The following is a 13237-nucleotide window of genomic DNA, read 5'->3' on the forward strand; positions in this document are numbered from 1 at the left end:
GTCTCTTGTTCCCTTGATGTATATGTTGTTCTTTCCTGAGACCTTACCAGGAAAGACTCTGGATCCAGTATACTGAGGTTTTCCTAGTTCTGGTTATGTGTTCAGGATAAACTCATGTCTTTACGCTCATGTAATACATGTCGAAAGTTAGACATAAGAAAGTAAAGGGGCAGGGAAGTGTTTGGTTTTTAACATGCATGTGTTGTCTCAGCTGTTGCCCCAGATTTCTCCCAGAACCAGCTGAGGAGCCACACCATGGTGAAGGAGCGAGGAGATGTGCTGATCGAGTGCAGGCCCAAAATGTCCCCCTGGGGTGTGATCTCCTGGAGGAAGGGCAGTGAGACTCTACGAGAGAGCAACAGGTAACCTAACAATCTCTCTCTTTATTAGGTAATCCCTCTCTCTGTAAGGGGGTTGATTTCCTAAGCCCTGGGGTTACTGTAGGATTTGTTCAGGTATGGTACCCTGGAGGCAATGTTCTTGTAGTATTGATAAAGAGCAAATGCCAGACACCCCTGGCTATGATTACTGTATGTTTACCTTGCCCGGCTCTGTAGCTTTATATTATATCTCTGGTCATATTAGTGATTCTATTCCTCACTGTTACAGAGTCCCTCCTTGACTGTTAACATTTTATCTCCAGCTTTGCGTTGAAATAAATATTTGAAGTAACATCTCTGTCTGTATACCTACCTGCTTCAGATGTAGACTCCTGTAGGCCAGTGTTAATTTCATCAACAATAACTATGACGAAAAATATTGGTCAACAACCTATTTTTCCTGACGAAAACTAATGACGATAACGAGACGAGATGCCATGGAAAAAAAGATAACTATTATAAATGACTTTTCATTTTAGTTGACGAGAGGAGAATTCCATATGAGACTAATGGGCATTCAATTTGACATGAAGCTCCTTTTAATCTGTTTTATCCAATCATAAGCATGCATACCTTTGCAGAATATCATTGGTCTTTTAGTTGGACGGGCTGATTGAGCTGATCTACCCGGCTCTCCCACACACACAGCTACCAGGCGGTCACCTCAGTCGCTCATCTTTCTTTTGAACTGATGCATAGCCAGGACATTTCAATTGTAACAATAATGTTTACTGTCTCTTACTTTATTTTAGCTTTTTCATGATTTGCTTTTTCACGATTGGAAATACTAATGCTATTTGCTGAATATTGGGAGTACAGTAATAATTCTAGCATTGTTGGAAAGCTCAGGTTCTCCCCTTTTAAGGGAATCACTGTTATTTACCCCATCACAAGGTTATGATGGGGAGAAAATCAGAGCTGTAGGTCTACATTGTTTAACCTGTAGCCAATAACAATGTTGCCAGCAATATGAGGGGATAGTAGGCCTTGTTGGACAAGGCTATCTTAATGTGCACATAGAAGTTGGAGGTAAAAAAAAATGCACAGAGTAAAATGTGACTAACATGACAGTGACTAAAACAAGACTAAAATTGTCCAGAGTTTTAGTTGACTGATAATAGCTAAAACTACGATGGCTGAAATGATTAAAATGAAATAAATATCTGACCAAATTAAACACTGCTTTAGGCCTATATTCAGTAAATGTTTCAACTCACTGAGTGTACAAAACATTAGGAACACCTTCCTAATATTGAGTTGCACCCCCTTTGTCCTCAGAACAGCCTCAATGACATCAATAAGGGATCATAGCTTTCACCTGGATTCACCTGGTCAGTCTATATCATGGTGTTCCTAATGTTTTGTACACTTAATGTATAATCCCTGTTGTAATGCACAGTGTAGATATACACCAAAAACAAACCAGTGTGAGTACTGAAGGTATAATTAGTTTGGCCAGTACTTATGGGTGTCCCGATATGCCCCTCGCTGTGCAGAGTCTGGGTGCTAATCAGCACTCTTCGCCCTCTGTGGGGGTGTGTGGGCGACTATACCAGTCACTGTCTGCTGACATGACATGCTTTTCTGGGCTAACGTGTTAAGCCAGCCTCCTGCTATCAGTGACGGGAGAGCAGTGTGTGTATTTGGGTGAGTGAGTGGTGTGTCTGGGTAGCGTCAGGGGTCTGGTCAGTCAGAACGTCCTGATCCAGACAGCGGTTGCGCCCCTTTGGTGGCACGACTCTGACAGCAGGACTGTGTGCAGAGTGTCTGGTACGTCTCGTCATAGTTTACATATACACAAAGAAGTGTTGTTGCTAAACAAAGTGGCCCAGCATTTGCATAGTGGTTACGCTGCTGGTGCCCTTCAGTTGCCCTGTATACCTACGTATATGATGCTGTCTCCCAAGCAGACTGATCAAGGCTGGAATTCTGAAGCGCATCAGGTTTTATTAATAAAATATGTATTTTTCTATTCTAGTGTTTTGTCATCCCCTCTTGAACTGACAGTTTGAATCTTGGGTGAACTATGAGGTAGCAACGGATTACAAACAAAAAAATGAGGGTTCCTCAAAGGTTATTTGGGAAGGGTGATGGTTCTACTGTACTGACCCAAAGAACTGGCCCAAAGAACCATTTGAGCCATTCAATTACTCTTTGCAGTTCAAAAAAGGGTTCTTTCCTCTTTTAGTGATAATTAAAATGTAGGGGTGGTGGTTCATTAGAATATTTTGGGGCATGATTTGCTCACAGCTCTATTTGTGCAACTGTGAGTGAGAGTGTCATTCCAGTGTATCTAATCTGTTGTGTTATGCTATAATTGTTGTATATGACAATGCCAGTGACGGTGTCTTGTGAAAGACTTACCTATGGCCTTGTGTCAATTGAGAACGGTTGACTAAGTCAGTAGTTTGCAATTCTCTCCCAGCTGTTGCAGAGCTAGCACACCTGATTCAACCTATGGCATTTTAACAATACAATATAAAGCCAGAATAAAAAAAACATGTGTGGTTCTACAAAGAACCTTTGAGATTGAGAAAGGTTCTATATAGAACTGTTCTCCATAAAGGTTATATAAAGCATAAAAAGGGGTTTTATATAGCCCCAAAGAGCTTTGTATCCATAGCGGAACCCTTTTTTGGTGCTATATAAATATAACCTTTTTTAATGGTTCTTTATAGAACCTTGATAGCACTGTACAGGTTCCATTTAGAACCTTATGAACATGGTTCTTTATAGAACCTTAAAAAATGGTTCCATATAGCACCAAAAAGGGTTCCATTATGGTTAAAAGCCAAAGAACCCCTATTTGGCACTACTGTATATAGAACCATTTGTTTTTAGTGTGTATGCTTTTCCCTTTCCATGATTTCCAACACAGATATCCACTGAGCTACAGTAACTGATCATTTTGATTTAACATCCTGCTTGTAGCCTATGGATATGTTTGGAACGGAGAGTTTTGTTGATTGATTTGGTATTTTGCACTGCTGTGACATTGGTATATGTTCCCATGGGATGATTAATTCAATTGCAGTGGCTATATTACAGTTGAATGGATGGATGTAACCCTGTTCTTCCCTGCTGTTTTGTGGGTTCTTGTTGTTTCGCTATGAGCTTGTTAGAAGTAGATAGATAGTTGAGATATATTGTATTTGTTTGCTGTAGCGGAGAGGCCTACCAGAACTCATATACTGTATGGTATTTTAATGTACTGATTTGGACTTGTTGGAAACAAAGGCAAAATAGTATTATTAAACCTGGACCAGTGCCCTTACTGTTATAAACACAATCTATCATAGTAATGTGGTATTCACAAAGATAATTCTATTACAATATCTCTAGGTCTGTATTCAAGTGGAGTCCTGCATTGAACTTGAAAAGTAAATTGTCATGCTTTTACTTTGTAAATGCTATTCAGCGCAGACCACCTCTTTGACACAGAGGTAATTAAAAATAAAAATGTGCAGATAACAAGTTTGCTCGCATCTGTCCCAGGTTGTATTGTGCTGGATGATATCTTGTCAGGATGCTGGATTGCATTGTCAATAGGTGGAACCCTGCCAAATTACTTTTCGCAGAACTGAAAACGTGTGTGAGGCATTGAATGTGTTCTCTCTACTCTTTCTTGCTTTTATTCTTTCTTTCTTTCGCCCTCACTCTCTCTCTCTCTCTATTTCTCTCTATCTTGCTCTATCTCTCTCTCTATCGGTTTCTCTCTCTCGCTATCTCTTCCTCTCTCATCCCAGTCTCTTTCTTTCTCTCTCTCTCTCACACACACAAACACACATTGCTCAGACATACAAACCTACTTTGCACCCAAGTTGTCCTGCCCTTTCTGGACCGCATACATCTCATGCTATGAAAGTAATCATCATCTGTTGTTGTCATCATAATAGTAATTTAACATATTGTCTCACTTCAAAATGACTGTTACTGGAGGATGAATGCTTTGATAACCATTGTGATTTAGCGGTAGTTTTAACATAATGTAAAGTGAAACTAGTTCACCATGCAAATGAGAGGACCACCACTGCCTTGCTTTGTCCATCCTACATCGACTATGGCAGTAACACAATTACTGCACTTGACAGTAATCCATAATCACATTTATTGTTTTGAAAATAAGGTGTGAGCAGGATATGGCGGTACACCTGCTCAGGAGCGTGCATACTCAAAGGCGGGAGGGGTGTGTGTGTGTTGTGAACCCCTTTTGTTCAAGATTAATTGGCCTAATTGCGTTAGCGCTCCACTGTGGCTTTAGAGGGAGGGGAGCCAGTGTCACCAGCTGGGTAATCCATCTTCATAGCAGCAGCTCTTTTTTTCTGCAAGAGCCCAGCAGAGGGGGGGAAGGGGGGGAAGGGAGGGTGGGTGTTGTCTTATCTCTCCCAGACAACCCTGCAGGGAACCGGTTTAGATGACATCAGCTGGAACAAAGCAGCTGAGAACGTAGCGCAGGGTCTTGCTGATGAGTGTATAAGTGGGCCGTGTCAGGCAATGGACCGCTGCCTAAAAATATGCCATTTCAATATGTCACCACTGAATTGGAAGAGAGATTAAAAAAAAACCTGTGTTGGTCCCCCACACCAGACCCACACACTCAACTGTCTCTGTATGAGTGGCCACCGCCCGCCTGCCCGCCGGACGTGCTGACATTCTGTTTTCCCCCCATCTCTTCTCCCTAAATTAAAGGCTTTTTTCTTTCAAAGGAATGTTTGGAGTTATCTTACACCACAGGAGCACTCGTAGGGGAGAGTGGGGTATGTTGAGCCATTTTTTACATTCAGCATAAATACGTCAAGGGAAATATAGATACGTCAAGGGAAATATAAATATCTTTCTATCAAAGATATCTACATATACAGTGAGGGAAAAAAGTATTTGATCCCCTGCTGATTTTGTACGTTTGCCCACTGACAAAGACATGAACAGTCTATAATTTTAATGATAGGTTTATTTGAACAGTGAGAGACAGAATAACAACAAAAAAATCCAGAAAAACGCATGTCAAAAATGTTATAAATTGATTTGGATTTTAATGAGGGAAATACGTATTTGACCCCTCTGCAAAACATGACTTAGTACTTGGTGGCAAAACCCTTGTTGGCAATCACAGAGGTCAGACGTTTTTTTTAGTTGGCCACCAGGTTTGCACACATCTCAGGAGGGATTTTGTCCCACTCCTCTTTGCAGATCTTCTCCAAGTCATTAAGGTTTCGAGGCTGACGTTTGGCAACTCGAACCTTCAGCTCTCTCCACAGATTTTCTATGGGATTAAGGTCTGGAGACTGGCTAGGCCACTCCAGGACCTTAATGTGCTTCTTCTTGAGCCACTCCTTTGTTGCCTTGGCCGTGTGTTTTGGGTCATTGTCATGCTGGAATACCCATCCACGACCCATTTTCAATGCCCTGGCTGAGGGAAGGAGGTTCTCACCCAAGATTTGACGGTACATGGCCCCGTCCATCGTCCCTTTGATGCGGTGAAGTTGCCCTGTCACCTTAGCAGAAAAACACCCCCAAAGCATAATGTTTCCACCTCCATGTTTGATGGTGGGGATGGTGTTCTTGGGGTCATAGGCAGCATTCCTCCTCCTCCAAACACGGCGAGTTGAGTTGATGCCAAAGAGCTCGATTTTGGTCTAATCTGACGACAACACTGTCACCCAGTTCTCCTCTGAATCATTCAGATGTTCATTGGCAAACTTCAGACGGGCCTGTATATGTGCTTTCTTGAGCAGGGGGACCTTGCGGGCGCTGCAGGATTTCAGTCCTTCACGGCGTAGTGTGTTACCAATTGTTTTCTTGGTGACTATGGTCCCAGCTGCCTTGGGATCATTGACAAGATCCTCCCGTGTAGTTCTGGGCTGATTCCTCACTGTTCTCATGATCATTGCAACTCCACGAGGTGAGATCTTGCATGGAGCCCCAGGCCGAGGGAGATTGACAGTTATTTTGTGTTTCTTCCATTTGCGAATAATCGCATCAACTGTTGTCACCTTCTCACCAAGCTGCTTGGCGATGGTCTTGTAGCCCATTCCAGCCTTGTGTAGGTCTACAATCTTGTCCCTGACATCCTTGGAGAGCTCTTTGGTCTTGGCCATGGTGGAGAGTTTGGAATTTGATTGATTGATTGCTTCTGTGGACAGGTGTCTTTTATACAGGTAACAAACTGAGATTAGGAGGACTCCCTTTAATAGTGTGCTACTAATCTCAGCTCGTTACCTGTATAAAAGACACCTGGGAGCCAGAAATCTTTCTGATTGAGAGGGGGTCAAATACTTATTTCCCTCATTAAAATGCAAATCAATTTAAAACATTTTTGACATGCGTTTTTCTGGATTTTTTTGTTGTTATTCTGTCTCTCACTGTTCAAATAAACCTACCATTAAAATTATAGACTGATCATTTCTTTGTCAGTGGGCAAACGTAATCAGCAGGGGATCAAATACTTTTTTCCCTCACTGTATTTCAAAATGTTGTATATCCCTGGAAATAACCAGAATTATGTAAACATAACAGTTTTGAAAACATTTAACATAGGCTTAAGCCCTCGTGTAACCTCATATCCCAGTGATAATGCCTGGGGAAAAAACACTTCAACTGTGGCCTAGAGGGGGAGCGAACCCCACTGAAGAAGGCATTTTTCATCATTTGAACTAAACTAATCACACAAATGTGAGGTGTCTTCAAAATACTATGCATATTATGCAGAAAATGGACAAACATAATCGTGATTTTTATGGGGTATATTGATTAGCTATTGACTCAACTTGCCCCTGGCCAAATGGCACAATTTACCCCAAAGCAAAGACTATATTAGCTACAAGGATGCACTTTCATACTAGGTTTAGGACCTCATATTGTAGCTTATAGAGACCCCAACTGATGTATAAAACAGTCTTTAAACGGTCTACTTTGGTGTAGATACAAGCATCATGAAACCTATAACACAATAAATTCATTTGACTTTGTAAAAGTCCGTTTTTTTTACCTGGCTTGCTTACCACTTTTTCCATGTGATTTCTTCCTTCACAGACTGCATGACATGATGACCTCTTCCTAAATATTTGGTCACATGATTCAATTTGTGTATGGTTTCTTAGAAACAATGGGGTGGCTCAACTAACCCTTTTGCATGATTTATCCCATTCTTCCCTACAAATATTTCAAAAAAGTTTTTTAGTCCTTTGATATAGTTGCTTGGCTTCAGATGGAAGTCTTAAACTGATGTGTAAGTGGTACAGATACATTGCAGTGTGTTTTGGTGTGCTCTGATGCTGCACAGGGGTTTTATTGCCATTGAGAGATCTGTTTAGTGGCTCTATATTAGTTTTGCTGTTGTATATGGAAGGAGGAAAGAAAAATAGATTGGTTAGTGTCAGTTAAGAATAACATATGGCAGGTTTATTTAATCAAAGCCATGGTATGGTACAGTATGTTCTCATTAAGACTAAATGTAATGAAGCACTAACATTTACCTATTTGCTGTGTAGACTTTTTACTCAAGTTGTAACAAATGAAGAATGATATACTACAAGAAGTCCCAAGTGATTGTATTGTATTGTAATGCATAGGCTTCTGCAGAAATGACTGTATCATGAGCAATACAGTAGATTAAGTTAACTTCCAGAAGATGTCATACAGAGACCATCTTCTTTTAAACATTAACCTCACTTTAAATCTATTCTTGTAAATTTGACCTTTATTATATGTGGCCAGATAGAATAATTCCATCTGCTTACTGTATAACATAAGTTACCTTGATTGCTTTGTGCACTTTAAAGAAGTGCATTATGATTAGACTTGGTCTGAGTTTCGCTGTTTCTACCACTCTCTCTTGAACTCATAATTGGTGGCTTGTCAGGCCTTGATGCCTGGCCGGGGGTGTTTAACATACAATGCTTGTAGAATATTCTCCCTACATCCCTGTAGCGTGGATAATGGATTGAGTGGGGGAAATAAGGCACAGCAGGGGTTTCTGCGTCAGGGTGTTGACTGTTGACTGCTCCACCATATTGAGGGTGACAGGGACGGGAGTGAGATTGCTCCAGATCTAGCCATGCTTATGGCCCATCGCTAGCCCTTCCTGCAAAGCAAGAGGAAATGAAGATGGCTCTCACATAAATGAAGTGATGTCTGCCAGAGTGAACTCCATTTACAGACCCCATCTGCTATGCCACACACACTCCAGAATGAATCAATGTCAGGAAGGAAACCAAATGTAGAATGAGTATCAGCACATTTTTGTAAGTGTCCACTGAGGAAGCTTGTGATGCATTTACTTACATTGACTTAGTATAAATGATTTTGCACTCAGTCATTACTCAGACATGATTGTGTCACTTTTTAAAAGATAATAATTCGATTTTCATCAAACGTTGCCCAAAGTTACGTTATGAAATCTTAACATGAAACAGTGCCATGTGAAAACAGATGCGTTGTTTATTTATTATTATTATTATTATTTATTTTTTATTATTTTTTTTCGGGGGGATGGATCAGCTTAATATTGCAGATAGATTGTATCTTCTATCAATGTAATTGTCTGCATCACTTCCAATCCCCCATGTTTTTTGTATTTTTTATATATATATTCCCCTTTATTACTTTTCAACCCCACCATCCTTTCCCTACTTGGAGTAAATTAGTGAACAACAACGCCCAGGCCTCTACTTCCGGTCTATACTTACTATCTACACCTTATGGACAGAGTTAATTTTACAATAATTCTATATCTATATCTATATATATATATATATATATATATATATATATATATTTATTTATTTTTTTGCTCCTGAACTTCTTCTACTCTCAACCTCTCCGATCATTTTCATGATGTCCATCCGGTTTGCTTCTAAATGCCATATCTTTCTAACTGTGCTCTTTCCCAAAAGCTCCCAACATACAACCTATATACTTATTATGGACACAGTATGCTTACATTATTAGCTATCTTTGTTATTATTTGTTGTTATTTGTTATTAGTCCCATCCTTCAACTCTATTCAATACCTCCCATCTATCTCTTAACACCATCCATATAGGATTTCTATTTGCCATATATATTTCAACCATACTGTGATGTTTTACAAAAGTTCTGAACCTTTCTATTCTCATTGCTTCTACAGATTGTGAATTAAAAATAAACATTTTTGCTAAAAGTATTATTATATTATTGATTGATTGACTATGACTTTTCAGATCACCCAGTAATGCTATCTGCAAGGTTAGTTCCAGGTAAATATTGCAATCCTTTAGCCATTCCTGGACCTGTGTCCAAAAACAAGCTACAAATGGACAGAACCAAAACAAATGATCTAATGATTCTATCTCTTCACAGCAAAATCTGCAGAGCTGGGAAGATTGTATCCCCCATATAAATAACATTCTATTGGTAGCAAGAATTTTATATAATAATTTAAATTGAAAGATTCTAATTTTTGAATCCGGTGTCGTTTTGCGTGTCAGTTCATAAACACTATGCCATGGGATCGGTACGTCAAAGATCTCTTCCCAACTATTTTGAAATCTATATGGGACTGCTGTCAATCCTTTGGTCCTTAAGTGAAACTGATATACTTTTTTATTTATCACATTTTTCCTTAACCAATTATGTTCTTTAATGCAAGGCCGACAGACAAGTTCCTTACTTTCTCCCCCTTCAACTTTCCTCTTCCACTTTTGCGGTAAGGCTGCAATTATTTGGTTGTAATTTTGGGTAGAGCAGACATTTCCATATGTTTTTGTTAGCTGCATGTGCGACATAACTCCACCAGTCCTACCGATGATATCATTTACGAAGATTATACCTTTTTTAAACATTCTGTCAAAAAATAAAGGTTTTTTGTCAATTAGTATATTTGAATTTAACCACAATATTTGTTGCATTATTTGTTCTGTCGTTTCTGGAGGATTAAATTGAAATTGCAACCAACTTTCTATGGCTTGTTTTAGAAATAGTGACATTTGGGAGATTATTTCCTTTTCAAATAACTGAAAGTGAGAGGTTGTAATCTGAATAAAGGGAAAAAGGCCTTTCTTGAACAGTGGGTGAGACAATCTTACTAATTTGCTTGAGAACCAGTTCGGATTTAAGTATAACTTTTGGATGACTGAAGATTTTAGTGATAGGTCTAATGCTTTAATATTTAATAATTTCTGTCCTCCGAATTCATATTCATTATATAAATATGCTCTTTTAATTTTGTCTGGCTTGCCGTTCCAAATAAAATTGAATATTTTTTTCTCATATAATTTAAAAAACTGTTTGCTAGGCGTAGGCAAGACCATAAGCAAATAGGTAAACTGGGATAATACTAAAGAGTTAATCAGGGTGATTTTTCCACAAATTGACAGGTATTTTCCTTTCCATGGTAGTAAGATCTTATCTATTTTTGCTAACTTTCTATAAAAATTTATTGAAGTGAGATCATTTATTTCCTTTGGGATATGTATTCCGAGTATATCCACATCACCATCAGACCATTTTATTGGTAAACTACATGGTAATGTAAAAATTGTATTTTTAGTGATCCAATACGTAATATAGTACATTTGTCATAATTTGGTTTTAATCCAGAGAGGTTAGAAAATGTATCTAGATCCTCTATGAGGCTGTGGAGGGATTCTAGTTGTGGATCTAAAAGAAAACATGAATCATCTGCGTACAATGACACCTTTGTTTTTAAGCCCTGTATTTCTAATCCTCTGATATTATTATTGGATCTGATTTTAATAGCTAACATCTCGATGGCCACAATAAATAGATATGCCGATAGTGGACAACCTTGTTTCACTCCTCTTGACAGTTTGAAACTTTCTGAGAAATAGCCATTATTTACTATTTTACACCTAGGGTTACTATACATGATTTTGACCCATTTTATAAGAGATTCTCCAAAATTGAAATGCTCCAGGCATTTATATATAAATTCGTCGAACTTTATCAAATGCCTTTTCGAAGTCTGCTATGAATAGCAGGCCTGGTTTCCCATATTTTCCATAGTGTTCTATTGTTTCCAATACTTGCCTTATATTATCTCCAATGTATCTTCCATGTAAAAAACCTGTCTGATTAGAATGAATAATATCCGACAATACCTTTTTAATTCTATGCGCTATACATTTTGCTAGGATTTTTGCATCACAACACTGAAGTGTAAGGGGCCTCCAATTTTGTAAATGGACTGGATCTTTATATTTTCCACTTGTATCCTGTTTCAGTAATAATGAGATCAGACCTTCTTCTTGAGTGTCAGATAATCTACCATTTACATAGGAGTGGTTAAAACATGCTAATAACGGTCCTCTTAGTATATCAAAAAAGGTTTGGTATACCTCGATTGGTATGCCATCCAACCCTGGAGTTTTCCCCGGACTTAAAGTCTTTAATTGCATCCAGAAGTTCCTCCTCTGTAATTTCACCTTCACATGAGTCTTTCTGTGTGGCTGTTAATTTGACATTATCAATAGGAAAAAAATCTCTACAATTAGCTTCAGTTAGAGGAGATGGAGGCGACTGAAAAGAAAACATATGCTTAAAATACTTTGTTTCTTCCTTCAAAATATCATTAGGTGAATTATGGGTGACTCCGTCAATTGTAACCAGTTTCATTAAGTTCTTTTTGGTAGCATTCCTATGTTGAAGATTAAAAAAGAATTTTGTGCATTTTTCCCCATATTCCATCCAGTTTGCTTTATTTTTATAATATATTACACTTGATCTTTCTTGAATAAGTTTTTCCATTTCTTTTTGTTTTTCCTCTAATTTATTCTGAGCCTCTATGTTACAGTTTTTATTGCCATCTATCTGTTCTGTTAGACTTTCTATTTCCTTTCTTAGTATAAACTCTTTTGACCTAAATTGCTTTTGTTTTCGAGATGAGTACTGAATTGCATGGCCTCTAAAGGCACATTTAAAGGTGTCCCATACAATAAGGGGATTCGCTGTACCTATGTTATGTTGGAAAAAGTCAGTTATAAATTCCTTTGTTCTAATTATAAATAAATTATCATCTAATAGGCTTTGATTAAATTTCCAATATCCTCGCCCACGTGGAAATTCAGTCAGAGTAATGTATATGCCTATTATATGATGGTCCGACCGCATTCTGTCCCCTATCAACACTTTTTTTACTTTTGGTGCCAACGAGAATGAGATAAGAAAGAAGTCAAGACGACTAGCTTGATTCAGTCTCCGCCATGTATATCTCACTAGATCAGCATATTTAAGCCTCCATATATCTACTAGTTCTAATGTATCCATGACATTCACAATTTCCTTAAGAGCATGTGGGTGATTGTTTGTGGTGTGATTTCCTTTTCGGTCCATTGAGCTATTTAAAACAGTATTATAATCCCCCACCATAATAATATTGTCTTGAGTTGCTTGCAGGCTTGATAATTTATTATATATATTGTCAAAGAATTGTGGATCATCATTATTTGGTCCGTAAAGGTTAATGAGCCATATCTGTTTATGGTCCAATACCATATTTAAAATAATCCATCTACCTTGCGTATCTATTTGGACAATTTGCACATTCGGATCGAAATTACTATTCATTAATATCATCACCCCTTTTGAATTTCTTTGCCCATGGGAGAAGTATATTTCCCCCCATTCTTTTTTCCACGCTACTTCATCTCGAATTGTTGAATGAGTTTCCTGTATACAATAGATATTATATTCCTTCTCTTTGAGCCATGTAAATATTGTTCTTCTTTTGTTATTATCAGCTAAGCCATTACAATTATAACTGGCTATACTTATTTCACCATACACCATAATGAGATACAAGTTTCAAGTCTATTTATCATTATATATGTTTGTAAATTTACCAATAAAAAATAGCGTAA

The 13237-nt window shown here is 38.2% G+C and overlaps 1 protein-coding gene across 2 annotated transcripts in view; it reads left to right on the plus strand.

The window, feature by feature from the left end:
• The window catches only part of LOC121578286 (contactin-4), a 192648-nt gene that overhangs the window by 136700 nt on the left and 42711 nt on the right, over window positions 1-13237 (plus strand). For both annotated transcript variants that reach the window (XM_041892555.1, XM_041892556.1), the window contains exon 11: window positions 212-362. In XM_041892555.1, coding sequence (XP_041748489.1) covers window positions 212-362 — 151 coding nt within the window. The remainder of the gene's footprint in view (window positions 1-211; window positions 363-13237) is intronic.

This window comes from Coregonus clupeaformis, chromosome 12, assembly GCF_020615455.1.
Source record: "Coregonus clupeaformis isolate EN_2021a chromosome 12, ASM2061545v1, whole genome shotgun sequence".
In the NCBI taxonomy this organism is placed as follows: Eukaryota; Metazoa; Chordata; class Actinopteri; order Salmoniformes; family Salmonidae; genus Coregonus; species Coregonus clupeaformis.